The 24,310-nt window shown below is 43.5% G+C and overlaps 1 protein-coding gene across 1 annotated transcript in view; it reads left to right on the top strand.

The window, feature by feature from the left end:
• The window catches only part of LOC117445655 (ephrin type-B receptor 1-like), a 115,708-nt gene that overhangs the window by 20,351 nt on the left and 71,047 nt on the right, over positions 1-24,310 (top strand). Inside the window, exons 2-5 of the mRNA XM_034081430.2 lie at positions 14,597-14,661; positions 15,772-16,062; positions 16,744-16,962; positions 17,069-17,249. Of these exons, the coding sequence (XP_033937321.1) occupies positions 14,597-14,661; positions 15,772-16,062; positions 16,744-16,962; positions 17,069-17,249 (756 nt within the window). The remainder of the gene's footprint in view (positions 1-14,596; positions 14,662-15,771; positions 16,063-16,743; positions 16,963-17,068; positions 17,250-24,310) is intronic.

The following is a 24,310-nucleotide window of genomic DNA, read 5'->3' as shown; positions in this document are numbered from 1 at the left end:
GGGGTGAAGTGTCTTGCCCAGGGACACAACGACATGCTGACTGCAGTGGGGTTTGAACCTGTGAACCCCTGATCCTAACACCAGCACACTAATCCACTGCGCCACACGCCTCCCATGATAAACCCACTAATATCTATTACTTTGATAGATTGTGGTTGTTTATAAAGAATCGAAGTTCATTGGATCAGTAGGTTTGCTTTCAAAGTTGCATTCAAATTTGTAAACATGCATTTTACAAAAAAAAAAATCTGTATTGGAATATAGACTCAAACTCACTCACAAAACCGTTTCCATTTCCAACAAGTGCTATGGCATTGCAGTGGATGGAAGGCAGTTGTCTCTGTTATATGTAAAAGCAGCAAAAACAGACACTTCTATGTGATGTATTCATGGTAGATTGTGGAGGTGAGGAGTCTCAAAGACTGAGGATAAAAGCTGCTCTGTTGTCAGGTGGTATGGCAGCAGATACTTCTGTATCTGTGCCAGACGGCAGCAGGGTGAACAGGCTGTGGCTGGGTAGGCATGTTTGGAAAAAATTGGTTAGCAATTAAAGAGTTTGCCAAGCAATGTGACATATTTTGATTTTTCTGTTGATGAATGTTAAGTTTCTCTACCAATATGTGTTGTTTTATATGAACAAGGCATTTTTAACCGGTTAAATTAGTTTAGATTATTACAACTAAATAGGGAAAAGCAGTAACTTTTCACATTTGAAAAGATGTTTCCAGAGAATGTCTGACAATTAAAATAATTGTAATTGATCAAATTGGGCTGATTAATTGTTTGTTTTCCCTTTGGATTACCTCCATTGTTTTAAACATTAAATAATATTTCTGAGAACTAGAGACAAAAAAGATATGGTCTGTACTCTGTAGACAACACTAACCTATTGTTGCCTTATGCTCGCAAAGGTTTCTTGCTCTGGGCCGTGCTTACCCTCCCCTCACATTGGTGGTCTACACTGAGTCTGGAAGTGTGTGGCTCCACGCTGACATGACCAAGCTTCATACTGTGTGAGCATGTGTCTCATAGGCATGCTGCACACCCTGAGTTAGTATAAGGTGTCTCTCTGAGCGAGCGGATGTCTTCCAGGCTGGTTTGGGCAGAACATCTGTCAACAGATTGACCCGCTGATAGCTGGAGACTGTCTTGGGAGATACAGCAGAGGCATGGTGGCATGTGGTCAGCTGATATATCCCTCTTCCTTTGTTCATTTCTCTCTTTCTCTGGCTGTCGCCGGGGAGACCAGCGGAGACACATGCTGACATGTGATAAACAGATATGTGACTAATGGTCTGCCTTTTTAAGAATACAAATTAGATGATTAGACAACCTCTTGTATGCCAAGCAAGGTAAAGCCTGGTTAACAATATAATGCTTGAAGCCTGAGCCAGCTTGTTACATCCCATCTGTATGGTGGGGGGATGGTGTTCAATTAAAACTGGTACATCGGCTTTGCAGTGTATTTTGAATTTGGGAAATATCGATTGGCTTGTCAGGCCACGCTTGTCCTGGTACAGAATGTCAGTAAAGCAAATTATAAATGTATGTTCAGGTTACCTTGACATTTCACTGCTGGATACTAACCACGTACCTGCCATCTTTTGTACACAAGGCTTGTTGTTTGTTCTGGAAAACCAACACACATGTATTTAATACAAATAAAAAAAGATAATTGCTAAGGTCTGTCCAAATGTTTTACAGATAGTTGAAGTTGGCAGATAAAACCATTTACCTTATTCACAAATCCTACTATATTTTTTTATAAAACCACATGATATTGATACAGGAACATGAATGACATTTGTAAGGATAGTTTCAGCTAAACAAAGGCGTTTATTGTCATTTAAGATACATGAACTGGTCTTTGTCTGTGCTCTTGTCATTATGCTGTTAATAGAATGCTTTGGTTCTATTATCGTTGGACACGAAAATTGCATCCTTGCTTCTTCTTGACATGTATGGCAGGACAAGATGAAAGATGATGAAAGACACAAAGAAGAACTCCATTACAGCTGTACAAGTGCAACATTAATTGTCTCTCCTCTTTGACAACTAACATTGATGCTGACATCATATCAGGACAAGAGTTGTGTCGGGACAGTAAGGCCACAGGCTCAATAACCTGAGGCTAAGGCAGATGAGCATACGAGCCAACAGAAATCCTGGAGCACAGGAAACAATGAAGCAATGACTTGGTTAACAAGGAAAGCTATATCTGATAGAGTTTACACCTTGGTCCGAGCGTAGCTACCACTTCAGCCGTGAAGACAATCATTCACCGAGCCGGAGCAGAGCCAGGGTTGATACGCTGGATATGTGATGAGCTGAGGGCAGGCAGGTGTGTTGGAAGAGCAGCGGGCCAGGAGAGTGATAGAGGTGATGAGCTGATTGATGTCGGGCGTGAAGGCTGAGCAGGAACCTAGGAACCTAGGAACCAGGAGAGTGTTTTTTTGTTCAACTTAGTTTTCAGTCTCCTCAATGCACTTAAGAGGCTGTAATGTTGTTGTGGGTGTTCTCTTTGTGGATAGGATGAGCTTGTCGCTGTTTGAGATACAGTGTAGATGTACTTAGACACATAATACACACTGTGGCCTATTTCCTTTCAACAAGGTTTCTATTCAGCTACTGAGTCCTCTTCCATCAGAATTTTCTGATCGCAAAGCTCATATACAATTATTTTGGGCATCCACTTGATCAAATTAATGTCAGTTTACATGTCAAAATGCAAAAGAAACATAAAATGGAAGCATATTTACTTAAAATTGATTTGAGGAAACATGTGGGGGATTATGGTTTTGATGTTGGGGGCTTGGAGATTAAATGTTGGTGTTTGGAGCTGCTATGCTTCAATGGGTAGCTTTCAGTTCTGCCTCTTCTGGTTTTGTGTCCCACTCATCTTTCACTTCTGACTGGCAGGCCTTAGACACACACAGTGAAATCTTTTGAAATCTCTTGATGCTTTTAAAGCCCTGCTGGAATTAGTAGTTACCAGTTTTGTGAGTTTGTGACTTTTATGACGGTTGAAGTTGTTGCCTCTTCTGCTCTAGATGTCATATAAAAAGTGGCAGTTTCTGAATATCAAACAGAAGACACTAAAAGTTCAGTTGATGTACATTTCTGAACAGGGACGTTCACAGACATTTGGAGGGGCTATTGCTCTAAACTGGAAAAAGGGCCTCCCCCCGACTATCAACTACATTGATCAGTAACAAAATAAGTTAAGGTGATACTTGCATTCGGTGACTTGATTTTAAAAATGAAAACCAGGGCCATTTTTTGTTTTGCGGTCCATATCTCATTAAAATATCTATTGTTAGTAACTATTAAAGACAACATGGGGACAAGTATGTTCTAATGTAGTTTGATCATTGTAAATGCTGTGCAGTCCAGACATACTGATAAAATAGGGCCTCTAACTAATTACCTTAAATAAACTCACTAATTGATGAAACCAGTTCAATACGCATTATTCTTATTCTTATCATTCTTTATGAGCGCAGTAACGGTAAGGTATCTAATTACTTATTTATTTAGTATTCCATAACTTAATAACGGAGATGGTCAAACTAAAGTGGTAGAGACATGGCTGATATCCTACAATGAAGCGGGACATTGAACTGTTCACCCGTGAGAGGGCGATCAAGAAAAGAGAGCGAGCGGCCCCGTTGAGGGAGTTTATAGATGAAAAGACACAGAAAGACAGAAGCACAATAACAACAACAACAAGTAGGCTATATTTAGGTGTTCTTTTGTAAATAACTGACAATATCAAGAGGAAGTAAAGTCCCCTGGTTTGTCCCTTATACCCTAACTGCTATGAGACAACTCAAAATCAAGTTTCCAAAATCCGACACTGAGGTGGTCTTAACGCACCGGCAGATGACAGCGCTGACAAAGCGTGTTTCCCGCAGCGAGACGCTACAATACTAATTGTGGGCTCATCATGTTGATTCGGCCACAACAGAAAAAACAAAAACAAACTCTCGCCCTCTCCAGAGGAGCAGGTCAGCCAAAAAGGCCAAACGGGCCATTGCCCGGGCAACATTAGCCCGTACCTGTGCACGTCCCTGTTTCTGCATCATAATCATTACACGCCCGTTTGTTTCAGAAGATTTGAGTTTGGACTGGTTTTCTCCTGATTATATCCGCCAGCCAGGAGACACTTACTTTAAATTAAGCAATATTTACTTGAAGGGGAACACTGTAAATACCTCTGTTGCTTTGTCTATTCTGAGAAAAATAAACGTAAATAACCCCAGTAATGGAGGCTGGCGGTTAGGAGACTGCAAATTGATATTAAAGGTCCCATGTCATGGCCATTTCTGCTGATCATAATTCCATTGTTGAGGTATACTAAAATGTATTTATACTGTGCAATTTTCCAAACTCACATTGGTTTCTCATACAGCATCTCTGTAAAGTATGTGTATTCACCGGTATTCACTCTCTGTCCTAAACGGGCCGTGAGCCCAGTGTGCTCTGATTGGTCGCAACGTTGATTGAGAGGCTCGTTCCTGCAATCTGCTGCGAGGAGCTTCCGTGTCGGCGATACAGCGAGAACAAGCGAAACTCATCCTGAGCACACACAAACAGTCACAGCCGAAGTAAAAACAATAAGTGTGGCTTGATATTGATTAAGAAAAAGGTTTATAATGCTGTGAGAATGGGAATGAGAGCATTTCTCTGCGATCCCAACGTAGTAGCCCGAAAAACGTTTACCCATTTAAACAGTCGTGGTAGATACCTTGTTTGTTTTAAACATCATAAATACACAAACAACAATGAATACTTACAGGTTGTGTACCCGAATCTCCCGCTGGTCCATACAAAGTAGGAACAGCATCATTCTTCAGTGCCCTACGCTGTACATATCCGGCATGAATCGCTAAAAGGTTTGGGAAGCTTTGTTTCGTGAAAGGCTGGCAGAGGGTGCGGCCTCTGGGTATTCCCATTCCTCCCATATCCAATTATTTATTTTTTTAAACTTACGGTAAAAGCAACCAAGATGTGTTTCATAAAGCTGTTTGCATAAAACAGGGTTAAAAACGGAAGCAAGATCCTGACAGAGACTCCAACTGGTGTTCACAAGAGATCATGTTGATGTGTTATGGGAAACAAAGGTCTCAGCTTTCTTTGGAGCTGGACCCATACTAGTGACTTAACATCAAGATATCACAGCCACAGCTGCCTCAATATTGAGCGTCCCTTTTTTAATCCCTCTCTTGTGGGTTTCCAACGTTATTGAAAGTCAATATTAAATCACTGTGGTGCCCATTTGGCTTTATATTTGATCCTCAAAGCATCCATCACCTATTGAACCCCACTATATCCCATGTTGAAGGGTACTTAATCACTATTACAGTGCAATGCAAGGGCAGGTAATATTCCGCAGATCTCCCTCTCCTGCCGTATGGCAGAGGCGTTGGTCCGAAGTGAGGAGGAGGACGGAAGTGTGGTAATCACTTCAGCTGATAACGAGTAATCTCATCCACTGCTGTTTTTTGTTCCTCAAACCTTCACAATGTTTCCTTGTTGCATTGAACCTATTCAGATGCTTTGTGATTATTGTATCTTCTAAAGACATGTGAACACCTCAGGTTTACCAGTAAAGGCCAGACACTGCCTTTATTGTGAAGCACTCTAAATCTGGCAACTATAACCCAATCTGCTATATAAGGCCTTTATTGAGATTGGTGCTTCTCTGGCTTCAGGAATAATTAAATGTTTCTCTGAGCAGTTCAACAGCTCACCTAAATTACTGAGCACTCATTAAAACTTGACCACAGAAACCAAGCCTATATATCCATTGTCCTCTAGCCCCATCACACCTACGTCCCTAGTTTTTTTTAATGGCTGCCAATCCCATTCACCATATGTTCCATATTTGGCACAAAAACGTGTATTTAGTGCCTGCAGAAGCTAAATCATTCTCACCCATGTCCACTTCTGTATCCCTCTGAATTACACGTCCTATCAATGCACTCAACATTCACGTTAGCAAGCGATCCGGCATGTGACGATGTCTCATGTGGCGTCTACACACTCTCCTTTAAAACACAGCATGTCAGTTAGAGGCATGTTCCCCTTGTGTTATTCACAAAGGCACAAAGGATTCTTCCACATTGACAGACTGGATGCTTCACACAGTGCTTGTGTCTCTCAGCGAGCGTGCATGTGTGTGTGCACGTTTCTTTTTGTGGTAGTGGCAGTTTAAAAGTTTTCTTCCCGAGAGAAAGAGAGAGAACGACAGGCTTCATCAGGGCTCAGTTCTAAAAATAAGAATCCAATATGTTCTCGTTTTTATTGTCGTGCCTTTTTTTTTTTTTCTGAAAGACAATAGTTAACCTAGTTATTTATTAATTTTTTACAGTGAAACCCTATTGTCTAAAAACGTACAAAGCTTCAGCTGCGTTTATAATGACATGCCATACTGTGACGAGCAATCATATTCTGCCGAACTATATATACAAACCTTCCTTGCGTCTTTAAAGACCATGTTTTGTGTTGACAGGTCTTCCCTGTTTTCCTTGCATTGAATTATCTAACATAATATGTCCTATTGACAAGTTATAAAACTATACTGAAAAGAATTATTCAGCTATGTGTAAGCATTGATGGAGTACCTTAAATGCTCCATCAATGCATGAACACGAAGCGCACGTCTTCTTTCATAAAGTGAAATCATGACACACAAATTGTCTAGGTCAAGGCTGTTAACAACAGATATAAGAGAGAATGAGAGGAGAGGTGGAAAATAAAGGGCACAAGCAAAGACTGGGGTGTGTGTGTGTGTGTGTGTGTGTGTGTGTGTGTGTGTGTGTGTGTGTGTGTGTGTGTGTGTGTGTGTGTGTGTGTGTGTGTGTGTGTGTGTGTGTGTGTGTGTGTGTGTGTGTGTGTGTGTGTGTGTGTGTGTGTGTGTGTGTGTGTGTGTGTGTGTGTGTGTGTGTGTGTGTGTGTGTGTGTGTGTGTGTGTGTGTGTGTGTGTGTGTGTGTGTGTGTGTGTGTGTGTGTGTGTGTGTGTGTGTGTGTGTGTGTGTGTGTGTGTGTGTGTGTGTGTGTGTGTGTGTGTGTGTGTGTTAGCTGCTGGTGATTCGGTTGGTGTTATGGAAGGGTCAAAAGTTGTGAATGCTTTGAAGATTTATAAATAGTTACACGTACTCGCAATGACAAAAAACAACATATCACCTCCATACAGTATATCAAACAACAACCTTTCACATATGCTGTACACAACAACAGCATCACCATGGTTCACTGGTGCATTGTTGTCATACAACTGAGGAGTATCATCTTTGAGCAGTGTATGGTACTGCAGAGGGAGACAAAAGTATCACGTTACTAGTTATTTATATTGAGCAGTAGTGAAAGTTATACGTAGATGCATGTGAGACTGATACATCTCCACATGTAAAATCAATGGACGTTATAAGGTCTACAACTAAAGGCTTTACAGTTCATAATACAAACTAAAGCATTATGTGAACTGTAGCGTGCTCACTTTTATTAAATGTACCAACAAAACAATGTAGCTATTGATTGATGCAGAAAATCAAGAAGAAAAAGAATATTCTGTAATTCTGGCCTTGTAGTGGGTTTTTTAAAGTGAACACCATGCACTGCATAAAGAAGTGTGACAGTAAAACAGAAGGGAAATTGATTTGAAGAAAGTGTTACCTGCTCCATTCAGAATGATCCCTGTGCTGTTGTCTACAGTGTTAGCGGGGAAGGAGGTGCTTGAATTATTTCTCGTGGTAAAAGGACTTTAAATGTGCATAAATAAGAGTGGAGCTGACAGCGGCTGAAACCAAAATGCTTAAAGAGGCGTAGCACCTAATTTAGCAGCCACAAACCAGAGAGCAAAGCTGAACACCACAAAGAGCAATTCAGCAACCTCAAGTGGAACTTTGACATATTCTATCATCAGGATTATGCTCTTGGCACAAACGCGCCTTTATTGAAAAAAGCATTACATCTAGTAAAAAGGAGAAAGGGAAAACAGCCAATGGACTGCCGCAAAGAGCCAGTAAGGTTTGTCAACACAGGTCATTTAAGCAATCAAATAAAAGTATAAAGGCAGACCTTTACCAGAAAGTCCTTTCAATTACACTTACCTGAACAACCTAATGCCTCCATTAGGGGCGGCAAAATAGCCTTTCCCAGAATTGGTACATACCTCAAGTCCCTGCATGGTGGAAAAGCAAATAAACAGACATTATATTTAAAATACAATGGAACCAAAATCCCTGTGAGTCACATTTGTTTCTTACAGTTCATATAGCAGGAGAAATCAAAAAATACATCGGATGCAAAAAAACATCAGATGGACATACTTGCTAATGATGTCTAAAGAAGTATTCAATTGACAGTTGAAAGGGGTATTCCACCATTCTGACACAGGTTGTTTTATGGCAATGTGAGTACTTTTCAGCCTGGGAAAACAGGTGTGAAGTCTTTAGGGGCTATGGTTTTTGGGCTGAAGGTGAATTCACTACCCAACAAATGCAATTTAACTGGAAGTGTGGAGTTTGAAAGAGGCTTTTCTTTTGCGCTTTATTCAGACTAGGGACTAGAAATCAGGACATTTCAAACAATTTCTCATACAGTACAACATGCGCTTTAATCCGATTTACTAACGATACAGATAAGTACTACTCTAAGTTTCATTACTTTTGAAGTGGAACTGCTGCTGCTCCTTTAGAAATATAGTAATTTGATGGTTATAAGAATACATTAAAATTGCATGTGAAACAGTTTTGTGTTAGTTTGACATGGGTAAATGGATAAAATGCACCAAATCCAAACACCCTCTTTATAGTATGACATGAAGGTAGGGCTGTTCAATTAATCGTATTTTAATCGCTATTACGATTTTGGCTTAAAGTGCAGGGTAATCAACTGTTAAAAACATACTGTTCACATTTTTTTTCAATAAATTGATGTTTTCTAAGTAAATGGATAATCGTTTTGAATAATCGTTATATCAATTATTCACCCAAATAATCGAGATTATGATTGGATGATTGGAGAAAGGAACACTTTAACAAACTTTATTTTGTTCCTTTTATGCAAGCCATTTTTCATTAAGCTATCCTTCCTGTTTAATATTAATTACACCATTTCCTGTGAATAATATGTTCACCAAGGTACCATGTGTAAAATATTTATTTATAGAATGTCAGAGCAGTGTGCACTGCCTCATAATTGTCTTCATAATTGATTTTGGGGGTTGGAATAAGAGAAAAGGCTGCTCTGTGTGACTCCTGCAAAGAGAAAGTGTGTGTGTGTATCTTTATAGCCTACATATATGTGATTTGTGAACATCTGCCTCTGAATGTGTGTGTCGTGATGCCCTGCCATTTCACGTCCACGCCTGATTAGTCAGCGGTTGCCTCTGTTGGCAGCATGAAGTCTTTCCCTCCAGGAGGGCTTTTAGCGTGTGTTTGGCTGCTGAGTATGTGCGCGTCTGCATGTAATTTTCTTGTGACACCTTAACTACGAGTAATGCTCCCAGGCGTAATGATGATGGGCTTTCCTTTAGAGCAGTGCTTCTCAAAGTGTGCTCCGCGGACCACTGGTGGTCCGTGAGCGCCCCCTAGTGGTCCGTGAGTATATTGGTAACATTTCACATTTGAAATAAATAAATACATTTAAGTTTTCCGCACTCTCGCGGGAATATCTCCGCAATGGAACGAGCTTTTTTTCACTTTCTATTGCATGATAAAGCCCAGGGCAACACCTTCGTCACACATGTTGCCACTTATTTGTACCATTTGCAGGCGATTTATAATCTGTTCTAGAAAAACGATGTGTTTTGGGATATTTGTGGATTTAGGTGGTCCGCGAGTGTTTTTTGTATTGGTTAAGTGGTCCTTGGTATGAAAAAGTTTGAGAAACACTGCTTTACAGGCACATACAGTATATACAGTGCACACACAGACATTCAGAGGCTTATACATCAACAATAATTGTCAGTCTTGAACAGTAGACTAATTAGCATCGGATGAACTGACCCCACTTGCCATTTGACCACACACACACACACACACACACACACACACACACACACACACACACACACACACACACACACACACACACACACACACACACACACACACACACACACACACACACACACACACACACACACACACAGACACACACACATGGAAGAAGGGGAAGAGGACAAGCCAGTGAAACAATGGAATAACTTCTAATTCAGAGTCTGGGATGGAAACACTTTTATTATTCCCTCTCGGGCCACAACAAGGATTTAACAGCCTCTTTGACTGCGACAATATCGCACAGATTTACCTGCTGTTTCCTCTGCCATTAAATGGCTTTGGTTTTTGCTCTGTGGTTTAGAAGGTGTGACACTGCGGGGGAGGTGGGCACACTCCTATCACAGCCACCAATATGTCAAAATGAATTAGGCTGATCGGAGAGTAGACCCTATTATGCACAGAGAAGTGTGTGCCGTGCGCTGTTAATTAAACTGACGAGTAGATGCACTCTAATAAGCCCAGCCTAGACATCTTCTCTATTAAACTGAGGATTCACAGGGCATGTTTGCTGATATGGTTTTGTTATGTTGTGCTTTTATTGTACAAAGATATTAAGTAAATACAATAATTAGTCTATTAATTGCAGGTGGAAAATAATGATTTGCAAATATTTTGGTCAAAAAGGGTTGGACAGGTTTTTTGCCAAAAATCCAAAACAATTGCTTGTTCAAGCTTCTTAAATGTGAGGATATTATGCTTTTCTTTGTCCAATATGACAGCAAATGTAATATATATTGGTTTTTCTCTAAAAAACAAGCTGTTAGAGAATGCTACCTTGTGCTTTTGGAGTATTTATGAAGAGCATTTTGCCATTTTCCTTTTTAATGTTAGAATATTCTGCTTTATGTGGTGATGCTGTCATTTTCAATTCAATAAAAAACATGAATCAATAATACAAAAATATGGTTAGCCCCAGCCCAGATACATGATCAGACATTGCTGTAGTTTATTTTCTCATTTATTTATGTTCATTCTGTTTAAAATAGGAAGTTAGATCCATTAAAAACAAAAGGCTTTTTATTGTTTACACTTCACATTCATTTCCCGGGTCATCATGCTCAGGCTGTGAGCGTGATGTAATAACATAAAATGATGAATCACAGAGGTCTCCCAAGAGTTTCTGGGCATGATGGTGCAATCAATTTCCAACAAATATATTAGCAGCAAAGTGTGTGTGTCGTTTGCCGAGAATATTCCCGTAAACCCTTTGTTTGAAATATGGTGGCATGGTTCAACTGTATAAAGCCCTGAATCCACTGCCTTCTTGCAAGACTTTGCTGCAAGGTAAGACTATGTGAGCTATTCTAACATATCTTCTGTCAACACTGTGGATTGCTCTCTACATTTCCATTTTTCTTTTTAGCCTCATTTGTTTTTACCCAAACTTCAAAGACATCTGAACAGGCAAAAATATGCAAGGCATAAATAAACTGGGTTTAGATTCCACTGGTGTTTGAACATTTTTGTTGACAACATGCCACTAAACGCATCGAAGCTACAAATTAGATAGTGACAATTGTCATCGTTTGAATAAGCTTTGGTTCAAGATTTTTTATAGACGACTACATTTTCGCGTGACAAGCATTTCATTATCTCAAACGACCTTGATTCCCGGGGGAAAGCTGAAAGAGGGGATTCTGCTGTAATTAGACTCGCTGGTTGACTAAGAAAAAGCACCCAAGGTAGAGGGTGAGATAAAAGACTGTGAGTGAAGGAGAGGATGAAGGTGGGGAGGAGATAATGAGAGGCAGGGTGACAGAATGAAAGAGGACAGGAAGAAGAGAGCATGTCAAGGATCAAGGGGGGTTGTTTGCCTGCAGCTCCCTCGTGGTGTGATGTTGTTGAATGTTCACACCATGTTTTATGACAAAGGCCTCTGTGTTAGCTCAACAACTCACTTATGTTGTCGTTGGCATCCCATCCTGTCTTGCTGTGCATGTTGCATACAGCAGCTAAGTTCACCTACAAGTAACCTAGGCGAGGGCAGAAACTGACTGAGAGAAAGGGAGAAATTGTGATTTATTTTTTAACAGTTTTAAGTAATTAATATCATCATATATGTTATGTGTTGTTGGGGCTCTAGAGAAGGTACATTGGTTGTCCACCAAACAGACGTATGTATGTGGTTTGATCTCCGGCTGTTCTGGTTAGCTTGTCAAAGTGTCCCTGGGCAAGATACTGAACCCCAATTTCTCCTGAATGCATGTGAATGTTTATCTGTCCTAATGCGCAGGTGGCCCTGTGTATGGTAGCCTTTGCCTCTTTATAAATGTGGGTTAATGCTGACATGTGTTAAGCACCAACAATTGTCAAATGCAGTTTATTTGCCACCACTGTTTGCCAGATCACTCCCATTAGTCATTTTCTCTCATATTCCAAATCCCAGCCTGCCAGGCTTTGCTCATAGCAGACGGAAAGGTGCAGAACACATTTATCCTGGCTCTTATACAGCAATTTATCAAGATTGACACAGAATAAAAATCATTTAATTTGCCATTTGTGCTTTTGCAGTCAATTGGTTCGTTGTTCTTCCATTCATTAGTGTTGCCACCTAAGAGTGTGTGGGTGTGTACTGTATTTGATGTTCAGTGTGTGTCAGTGGGTCACCCAGCTGTGGTGTTATGTATGAATCAGGGTAGAATGTGAGGTTACTGAAGCAGATCATTGTGAGGTTCAGCTGAGGACATGAAGTCATCCAGATCAGCTAATAGCTACACACACATTCACACAATAGGGTTGTCTGTTTAATTGCTGTTGTTGCCAATGACTGATTGTACCTGTATGTAATTATTATTTAATTAAAGCCTATTATTTCTCAATGACCTCAAGGCTTCCACTCAATGTGAACTGTTTTTATATGCAGATGACTCTGCAATGCTGGTTTCCATAATGATACAACCTTAAAGTATGCTGAGTGTATTACTTTTTAATGTATGCAGGTGGATGACAGATAACAAACTGTCACTCCCCCATAAAATGGAATACATTATTTGTGGGTCAATGGTACACTTGAAGAGATCATAAGCCATATGTCAGGAGTGGGTCAGGCTGTCAAGCTGCTCACAAAAGTTGATCACAGAATACATTTCTCAGGCAAAGTTTCAACATTTCTGGATATAAAAGCAATTGTGGCGCTGGCAGTTTTCTATCCAGCCTTATTTTGACTATGCCTGCCGTTTATTGCACCATGAGTTTACTTCACACTTTCACAAACATGTCTAAATAAGGCAATTAGGGTTATTATGTATGAGCTGTGTGTGGTTGAAAGTAAAGAAAACCGCTTCTCAGATTGAGTTGTGCATCGTTCATAGGTGCCAAGTGCTAGGACTGTCTTAGGGAAGAAAGCTTTTAGTTGTGCAGCTCCACTAACTTGGAACAGTCTGCAAACATGTTTAAAACTGAGCACTTTGGTTCCCCTGCATCATTTTAAAACTCGTCTGGGTGACATGCTGTTTGATACTCATGGTACCTGTCACTGCAAATAGAGTTTGTAAACTGTACCCTGTATTATGTTGTATGTCATCCTTATTGTTGTTTTTATGTTACATGTGTAACTAATGTGCTGCAGGTCACCCTTGAAAAAGAGATCTTTTGATCTCAAGGGGCTTCACCTGGTTACATAAAGGCTACAAACAATAGGATATGCATGGGCCTGCCCCTCAATGGCTTAAAACATATGAAATACAGATGCTTTTCTTAGCCGTTCCATCAGGGTTTTCTACTCGTTTTGATGCTCCCATAGGTCTAACTGTGAATTATAACTTTTCTGTACATGACAGTGAATCTGTGGTACACCCCCGAAGGGACCCCACAAGCCTTCAGGTCATTTCCTGTTCTGCACCTGCTCTGCTGAGCCGGTGTTCATTTTAAAAATATGGTTTTCTATTAAATCAATAAATTAATCTGCAAGTCAATAGCCAGAGATTGAAACAGTACCACCGCTGCCGACACCTTCACCCTCTACTCGATGTAGAAATGATTGCTGGAAATAGCTTTCTGTAACTGCTCTTGCTGCTCCTAACTGCCTTCTGTTGCTAACTGTTATAGCTGTTCAAAGGTTGGTGTTAACTGATTTCTGTCGTTAACGTCCATTAGTGTTGCAAACTTGTTCTACCAGGCCGGCTGCAAACACGGTGGTCTTACTATATCAAACGACCTCATTACTCTATACCAGGATTTCAATATACTATTTTACATATGTGTAGAAGATAACACTGAACAATGAATTGAATACGGACTTAGAAGGAAATGATACCATTGTTTGTAATTGTATTACCTTTGTGTATCATTGTTACTTCTCTTAATACTTAGCCAGAGGAATGATTATTTCTTATGGTTTATATGAGGCTACTTATGTATTTATGATAGGGTTGGGAGAAGCATTACAAATAATGACACCAATGGCACGCATCACTATGCAGCAGTAAAGTTGGTGCCTGAGCTAACTGTTAATTAAACTCATACCTGTCCTCTTCCTGCAGCTTCCTCCCTTCACCTCTCTCTGTCTTTCTCCCCCTTTTGTCTCACAGAGACAGTGATGGATACAAGGACGGCCACAGCAGAGCTTGGCTGGATCTCGTTCCCTGCCAATGGGGTAAGAACAACGTGCAGAGGTGTACTGGGTCTGTTTGTGTGTGTTTGAGGTATATGCATGCATTTGTATCTAGGTGTTAGGGCTGCTCGATTATGGCAAAAATCCTAATCACGATTATTGTTGGTCAATATTGATATCACGAACGATTATTAAATATGATTGTTCATTGACTTTGAAAACATCCATTTATTGAACTTAAAAAAAAATAATAATAATAATTTAAACAGTATGTTTTTAACAGTTGATTACCCTGAACTTTAAGTATAGTTCAACTGAAAAACCAATACAAATAAGTAAAATGTATACATTTATATCTACATTTAAATAAATAATATCAAAATAATAAATACCAATAAATAAAGAGATGAAAATACGATTAATTGCACAGCCCTAATAGGTGTATGCAAGTGTGTGCACCGTTGGAGAAAACAGTTTGAGTACACCTTGCGGCGCTCCATTAAGGACTCCGTCACAATCTTAATTACAGTTACAAGGTGACACCAATTCATCGCTATTGATGCAGAGTTGAATGGATTCCAGAAAATCACGGAGGTGTACATTAAAAGGGTCGACAGATTAATAAAACCAAGAGTAAAATAAAAAAGAGCAGTATAGAATTAAAGAGGATATGTTCTTTAACTGGCTTTCTTCTTTCTTTCTTTTTATAAATGCTGGCTTGGCTGCTAGCCGGTAACAATGGTCTGCTGCCTGTGGGTGTATGTGTGTTAGAGGTGAGCAGCTCTAATTGTGATGAATGATTGTCCCTCTTCAAAAAAGGTGAGAGGAGAGAAAAAAAGTATAGTAGGGAGGGAAGTGGAGAGGTACAAAAAGAGAGCGAGAGACACAATGGGAAGGAGGGAAAGAGAAAGTTTAATTTGTGTCAGGTCTTGGTAAACCCATTCATCATTTTGGCCTCTCCTCTCCCCTATTCCCCTACTTCCTCCCCTCTCATCCCTCCTCTGTTCCCCTTCCTCACACACCCACACCACACACACACACACACACACACACACACACACACACACACACACACACACACACACACACACACACACACACACACACACACACACACACACACACACACACACACACACACACACACCCCAGTGGGAGGAGGTGAGCGGCTATGATGAGAACCTCAACACCATCAGGACGTACCAGGTGTGCAACGTGTTTGAGCCGAGCCAGAACAACTGGCTTCTCACGACTTACATCGACCGGCGGGCGGCGCAGCGCATCTACGTGGAGATCCGCTTCACCGTCCGCGACTGTGCCTCCATCCCAAGCGTCCTGGGCTCCTGCAAGGAGACCTTCAACCTGTACTACCTGGAGACTGAGAGGGCTGTGTCAGAGGGCATCAAAGGGGTGGAGTACTGGGCCAATGCCCCTTTCCTTAAGGTATAGCAAAGTATGAAGAGCTACTGGCTTTGGAAGTATTTGCCACACTAAAAATGTGCCTTTCAAAATAACATTTCAATGATACTTAATGTCACTGAACACACCCAATATGCTGATTCTGTTTAACTATGTTATGGTCATCGTTTGAATTCATTTCAAATGTTCTCATGTCCTTTCTCACGTTCATAGTGGTAAATGCGGGAAAACTAAAACGGGCAGTATACTGGATTCAAAAATTTGATTATCCGAAAAATGCTAATTCACAAAGCTGTTTTTGTTTTATTAGTCCATGAAAAGTAGTCAGTTGACAATGTGCAATCCAGAAGAAAACACTTCACTATTCCCAAATTGATTAAGAATCCACAAGGTCAATTGATCAAAGTCTAGAAAGATCTAACTGCCTGTGTTTGTGTTTTCCCAGTGTTGTAAATCTCCTAGCAGCCTTCTCTGGGGCTATTGTCAAGGTTCACTACATAAAGAAAGAGCAAATCATTACTAAACTCTAAGAAAAATGTGGTTATTCTGTATTATACAGAAAATACCAAACATTACTTATCTAAATATTTCAAATATAATTGTATCTAAAGTAATAACAAAAGATCAGGGACAGTAACACCCTTTTTAACTCCCCTTGCTTTCTTCTGGCGTTGCTAACCTTCCCTCTCTGTATGTCAATGTAAGGTGGACACCATCGCAGCAGATGAGAGTTTCTCCCAGGTTGATTTTGGGGGAAGACTAATGAAGGTGAACACAGAAGTTAGGAGTTTCGGACCGTTGTCCAAAGGCAAAGGTTTCCACTTGGCCTTCCAGGATCTTGGAGCCTGCATGTCCCTCCTGGCTGTCAGAGTGTTCTACAAGAAATGTCCCAGCGTGGTTCAGAACTTCGCTTTTTTCCCAGAGGTACGGACCAGAAACTAAAAACTGTGTGCTATTATCATCAGAATGTGGTGTAGTTGCTGGTGTATACAGACATTCAAGTAGACATTTCTTATGATTTTCTATACAGACCCTGACTGGAGCAGAGTCCACCTCATTAGTCATCGCTAGAGGAAGTTGTATTCCCAATGCTGAGGAAGTCGACGTGCCCATAAAGCTCTACTGTAATGGAGATGGGGAGTGGATGGTGCCCATCGGCAGCTGCAGCTGTAAGGCGGGGTTTGAACCGGACAATGGCAACGTTTGCAGAGGTAAATCTGTGCATGAATGCTATGTATGCTAAATTATTTATATTTGTATTTCTTTAAATCTGCTCTGATGACCTTGTCGCACTTGCGTTTCATATTGTAGTAAAGGCTAACTATTTATTTATCTATTTATTTAATCATTTATTTGGCAGGGACATTGCACAGTAATGAACACTTAAAACATTCAAATGTAATGGGTTAGAGCGTGGATACATGTGTGTGTGTGATGTATGTGCATGTGGTGAAATGATAAGTGAATCCATTCCATCCCATGTTAATTAGTTTAGGGTGTGCAAGGCAGATTAGGCTGCCACAAATTATTCCTGAACTGCCAGAGAGGATCGAGGAGATGGAGGGGCATCAGGAAGGTAGGAAGGAATAAAGGAAGGAAGGGAGGAAAATAAAGTAAAGCAGGAGAGCCCTCAGGAGAGTTGGTCTAGCAAGAAAGAAAAAAAAAAGGACAGACCAAGGACAGAAAGTAAAAAAACTGAGAGATACAAGTTATAAAGAAGATGGAAGCGACTGATGAATATAATTATTTCTCCAGTGAAACACAATAAATGTTAGATTTGCCTTTGGTGTCAGTGTCAATTTTCACAGTAATACTTTTTCTTCATGGAATATTTTAGTTGGTAAAAGCTAAGCCAGACACAATTCATGGTGAGACAGTGATTAAGGCTGACAATATTACAGTGATGATGACTGCACTGCGGAAAGAATTACTGTGAAATGTGGAAGTATAAAGTCTTACGACTCTTTTGGTCTGAAAGATACTGATCTTATTATTGTTGCCCTTGAAAAACAAAACTCTTAATTACATATTGCAACACCTTTTATCACAATAACGATTTTCATATCATGTGATAAATTGATTATTTATGCCAATATAAATGAAAAGAAAGTGTTGTTTTTTACCAGTCCCTCTGTACCTACTGTACTTTGAGAAGTGCGCTGCTTGAACACTGCCATATGATTGATTAGAAACAGCATTATTTCTGTGTTGGAGCTGGGTTTTGTCGTCAAGCAATGTAACATATATTAATATTTTAATATAGAGTTAAAATGTCATTAACAACAAAATGTCCATTGCGGTTAGTGTTTCGATAAGGTTTAAATTGCTCAGCTGTACTAAAAAGTCTAACTGACTGATTTGTCGTGAATTGACAGTTTCTGTAGGCATGTACCTTCCACATGAGTTTTTTTCAAGACTTTTGTTCTTAAACTGTGATTTAAGATGTTGCGGGCCAGAGCCTCTGTCAACTGTCTTCACCGAGCTGGCATCTTTTTGGTGTGCACTTCTGCCCATTAGTTGATAACAACTTGGCAGGAAACTGGACTCACTATTAGAACAGATGGTGGTATTTTGCATATTTGTGTGTGTGCATGTGTGTGTGTTAGGCCACAAAGATTGTATTTATTTTGCACCAAACCAGCATATTTACCATCTGGCAAAACTATAGGTTACTTACGTAACCCCAGTCTTCAGAGTAACATGAAGTGAGATGTCTCACTATGGGATGCGCCTCATCGCGGAGCAAACGGAAGCATCAATCTCATTACGCCAATCCTGATTGGCTGGTGATCTTGACGTCAGCGTCAGGGGAAATCACCCCCTATAAGTAGCTTGCGCCACGACGCATGCGTCATTCAAAATAAGCACCTCTTCTCGCTTCACCATAGCAAGGAGGACCGTCTGGTGAGACATCTCACTTCATGTTACTCTGAGAACTGGGGTTACGTAAGTAACCTATAGTTCTCATTCATAATACTCCGTTCGATGTCTCACTATGGGATATTGTAGCTCCCGTATTGCCAGACGAGCTTATCTCGAAAATCGCCAACCGATCAGAATTTTAACAGGTAGGACTCCGACTCAACCAGGTGCCCAGCACTGCTTGAGTCAACCTGGGAGTAGAACGTCCAGACTGTTAAAAGGCGGACACAAGTGAGCAGCGAGTACCAGCTCGCCGCTTGCACCAATGTCTTGAAAGGGAGACATCCTGGACAGAGCCCAGGATGCCGCCAGACCCTGAGTCAAGAGAAAACTCGCGAACCCGAGGGTGCCTGCGAGCTCTGACTTGTATGGGCCCCACAGCAATTGCTTCCACACAACAGTGGGAGAGCCGTTGCTTAGTAATAGGCTTGCCCTTGTAAGGGATAGCCCAGGACACAGGGGGCTTGGTCATTATGACAAAGCACCCCCGATCATGGTACCGCTCACGGGCCAGGCCCATAGAGCCAAGCGCTCTGGGTATGGGTGAAAGATCGCCCCCCCCCCCCCCCGCTTGGGACAGTATGTCCCTGCGTAGTGGGAGCTGCCAAGGCTGCCCGCACAGCAGCTGATATATCTCCGCTAGCCAGTACATAGCTGGCCAGTGTGGAGCTATCAGAATAAGTGTGTGGCGTTGCTCTCTCACTCTGGCCAGAGTTGGAGGTATCAGAGCCAGGGGTGGGAACGCGTACAGAAGGCCCGGGGGCCAATTGTGCGCGAGTGCATCCACGCCTAACGGTGCATTTAGATCGCACATCGAAAAGAACAGCTGACACTGAGCGTTGTCTTTTGATGCGAACAGATCCACCGCGGCTCTGCCGTAACGCACCCACAGCTGGCTCACAATCCTTGGATGTAGAGTCCAGTCTACATAAAGTGGTGCACCTCTGGACAGCAGATCTGCCCCGAGGTTCATCACTCCCGGTACGTGCGTCGCTCTCAGAGAGAGGAGACGTCTACCGCTCCATAAGATCAGTTTGCGCGCCAGTGTGTGTAACTGTAGAGAACGCAAACCCCCTTGGCGGTTAATATACGATATTGTGGTCGTATTGTCTGTCCTCACGAGGACATGATGTCCCCTGAGGAAAGGCAGAAAGCGTATTAGGGTGAGAAACACCGCTAAAAGCTCCAGGTAATTAATGTACGCCCGCTGGAGGTCTCTGCTCCAGAGACCCCTCACCGGGCGACCTTCATAAATACCTCCCCAACCTGTCAGACATGCGTCCGTGGTGACCACTTTCCGTGAAAGGACAGCACCCATAGGCACACCTCGTACTAGAAAAGTCGGGTGCAGCCAGTGGCGCAGTGCCCTTACGCATCTCACAGTAACCGTCACTCTCGGTTTAGTTTTAGGGCGGCCACCCAGCGCTGAAACTCCCTCATGTGTAAGCGTCCCAGTCGTAGGACCAGGATGGCTGACGCCATGAGCCCCAGCAATCGCAAGCATGATCTGAAAAGAACATGTTTGCGCAGCTGGAATTGAGCGAGACAAGCTCTGAAAGCTTTCACTCTTTCCGCTGACAGTCGGGCTGTAAAGGGCACCGAGTTCAGGCGTAAACCCAGGAAGAGTATAGTCTGCGCGGGGCACAGCATGCTCTTCTCTGTGTTTATTATGAAACCCAGGTTGAGCAGGTGCTTAACGAGGACATTTGTCTGCGTAACAGCCTCCTGCTCCGACTGTGCGAGAAGCAGCCAGTCGTCCAGGTAGGTCGCCAGGCGAATGCCCTGTTGTCTCAACGGCTTCCGTACACCGTACAAACACCCTTGGACTGAGACAGAACGAAGGGGGGTACTCTGTATTCATAACAGATCCCCTGAAATGCGAACCTCAGATATTTCCTGTGTGGATAATATACTGGGATGTGAAAATACGTATCTTTCAGGTCGACTGATGTAAACCAGTCATCTTTTCACACGAGCCGCAGCAGAGATGTGTGAGTGAGCATTCTGAACTTATATTTTTTAAGATATTTGTTCAGAGCCCTTAGATCAAGTATTGGCCGAATTCCGTTCCCTCTCCGTTTGGGAACGAGGAAGTACTTGGAATAGAAGCCGCCCTGACTCTGCTCGGCGGGTACAATAGATATAGCCCTCTTTTCTAGGAGCGAGAGAATCTCTCTCTCCAGAATATGGGCTGACTCTCCTCGGGCCTGCGAGTGCAGAATGCCCGAGAAGCGAGGGGGGGTGACAGCAAACTGGAGTCTGTAGCCCTGTGTTACTGTCTTGAAAACCCAAGCGGATGATGTGAGCATCTTCCACTGCGTGCTCCTTAAAGCCAGTGAGGATGTCACATCTCCTCCTCTCTGAGTCTCTATTTGTTGTGTTATGGGGCCCTCTAGTGTCTGAACACAGTGGTGCCCCTTATCAACAATACCCACCGACACTGCGCATGCGCGTGGCGGTGGTGTCCTTAAAGCCCCAACCGGCATTGCGCATGCGCGTGGCGGTGGTGCCTTCACAGACCCGTCAACAATCCGCCTTTTGAGAGATGCCGTAGCTGCTCTCAGAAGGGGAACAATTGGCGGGCTGTTTATTGGCTTTATTGATTTTTTATTCATCATTTTTTTGAGCTGCGCCCTCGGCCTGAAGCCTGGATGCGTCAGCTGCAAATGTTTTATGACAGAATGATCAACCAATGTGTGACATGTGTTTGTGCAGACTTGAGGATGGTGTTTAGGCATCTCTCTCGGCGGCGGGAACACATTCACGGAGGGGAGAAGGAGGGGCTGTCACGCCGCTCGCTTCTTCTTCCTCGACTGCTGGCCGAAATTCTGGGTTGGCTGAGCCTGAGCTGCAGCCGGAACCGGAGAGTTTCTAGGCCAGCCTGCCCTTGTCTCCAGCCTGGGCTGGGGACTCGGGTTGAGCTGCGACCTCTGCGTCTTCGGTGTTCTAAACCGAGCAGAGTTCGAGGCAGCCTGGGCAGAGGACTGCTGCTGCAAGAGCAGCGGCTGGACCCTACGAGGGAGGCAGAGGTGGAGTGCCTCGTCCTCCCTCTTCTTCGTCTCACACCTCCTTTGCATGGAGGCGAGAGCAGAGCCGAAGATTCCCTCAGGAACGATGGGCATATCCAGCACATCCTCCTTTTCCCGGTCTGGGAGAGTGGTGAGGTTGAGCCATCTCGCTCTTTCCTGCACCACCATGATCCCAATTGCTTTGCCCGTGGCCTGGACGGCGCAGCGTTGGACACGGAGACAAATGTCCGTGACCGTTGCCATCTTGTCCAGAGTGGCTGCCCCCGGGTTACCCGACAGGTCCTCGCAGAGCTCCGCTTGGTAGGCGGTTAACAGCGAGGACACGTTCAGGGCCCTGGCGGACAACGCTGCCGCTTTGTAGGCCTTTTCAGTCATTGCTGACTGAAAACGGTCCGACTTTGCTGGCAGCGTGGGGTTCCTGCTTGGTGACGGGCCCACCTTTGGTAGAAGGTGAGCCGTTACCAGCGGTTCCATGGGCGGCATGCAGAGCAGGCCGAGCTTCTCCATTCCGTCACAGTCTAGGGAGGAGGCACCCTGGATTGGGACCTTGTTGCTGAAGGGCCGTTCTCTCCACGAGACCGACACCTCATCCAACATCTCCGGGAAGACTGGAAGGAGTTGTCTCTTTTTCCCCGCTGCTTGGGGAAGATGTTTTCCCTCGTAGCGGGACCCGGAGGTCTTCTTGGCCATTTCGGGCCACGGGACGTTGAGTCTGACCGCAGCACGTTTACACACGGCCTGCAGGTCCATGCTCAGACCGGGCGAAGCTGATGTGCTATCGCCCGGGAGAGCAGCACTTGCCTCAGGCTTTGCAGCCTGAGCTGGTGACATGAAGGTGTCCTCTTCCTGTTCATCCGATTCGGACAGGAGGAACGCCAGGGCGTCCTCCTCTTCGTCCTCCTCTTCGTCCTCCTCGTAGTCAGGCCCGAGGACATCCTCCGCGGGTGAGACCATGGTGAGGTCTAACCGGGAGCCCCAGCTTGGTGGAGCGCGGGAAAACGTTCCCGCGTGTCTTGCCGTCACCGGGTCCCGGCCTGCCAGGGCGCGGGATTCCGGTTCTATAGCCATAGCAGATAGTGAGCCCCAGACCGACACGGAGAGGGGCTCACTCCCTGTGGCGGACGCCCCCGTATCCTGACTGCCGGTCGGCGGGTCCGTGGACATGGGGGGGTCCTGTTCCGACAGGCTAGCTTGTCGAGCTAACCGTCAGCGGAGGCTCTTAACAGTGAAGCGGACGCAATGTCCGCATGAGCCGGGGTTGTCGATAGCGCCTCGGCGTGTTCCAGCCCGAGGCAGGACGAACAGACCTGGTGTGTGTCTGTGCCCGAGATCTTCAACCCGCAGCCGCAGAGTCGAGCCACCGAGTCCCTGACTCCTCTGGTGTGAGGGAGAGGGGCGTCCATCTTGGTCGCCTCGTGGCGTGGAGAGGGCCCGCTCTCGACAGGTAAGATGGGAGAAAAGATAAAACCACCTTGTCCTTAATCCGGAGAAAAGGACGGTGTGGGTCTTTTATTCCCGGAGAATACTGACTGGTGTGGCAGTATGCTCTTTAAATCCTTTCTTCCTCCGTGGAGAAGAGAAAAGAGAAAACTTCCTCGCTACCGTGGTGTCGGTAGAGAGGGAGCGAGCTAGCAACAGGTGTGCTGCTAGCTTAAACAAATCGGACCTACCTTACTTTCTCGGGTACGAGAAGGGCGAGGTCGATTTTAAATACTAACAGCGTTAGTACTACCGTCTTCCTGCGAAGCAGAAGGAGTAGCCGGCGAGCGCCCGTCGACCGAAATGGGTATTTGGGTTCAGTCTGTGGACAGTGAAGCTACTGTAGAGATGTGCTCTGAAGCGAGAAGAGGTGTTTGAATGACGCATGCGTTGTGGCGCAAGCTACTTATAGGGGGTGATTTCCCCTGAAGCTGACGTCAAGATCACCAGCCAGGATTGGCGTAATGAGATTGATGCTTCTGTTTGCTCCGCGATGAGGCGCATCCCATAGTGAGACATCGAACGGAGTGTTATGAATGAGAACTGGCCCAACATCAAAGCACTCAAAGTGTGTTTGTTTCTGTGCGTGTGTAGGGGGGGTAAAATATTCAAATAGACCCTTACTTCAAATGCACCACACTACAAATGTCAGCACTGCCATTGAATACACTCAAAGTACTCCTGCTGTGGCGCTGACACAGCCCTTAGAGTTGTTTGGTTGCTGTGTGACTCCACACAGCTGGCATTAAACAGAGAAACGGAGGGAATAATCTTTTCTGCCCTCTGAGGTGCATCAGTTCATACTCAAAAGCATTTTCATTTTCGCCTTTCTCTCGACCCAT

Source organism: Pseudochaenichthys georgianus, chromosome 4 (genome assembly GCF_902827115.2).
Source record: "Pseudochaenichthys georgianus chromosome 4, fPseGeo1.2, whole genome shotgun sequence".
In the NCBI taxonomy this organism is placed as follows: Eukaryota; Metazoa; Chordata; class Actinopteri; order Perciformes; family Channichthyidae; genus Pseudochaenichthys; species Pseudochaenichthys georgianus.
Note: the sequence above shows the minus strand (reverse complement) of the source record. Positions and strands in the feature narration are given on the sequence as shown.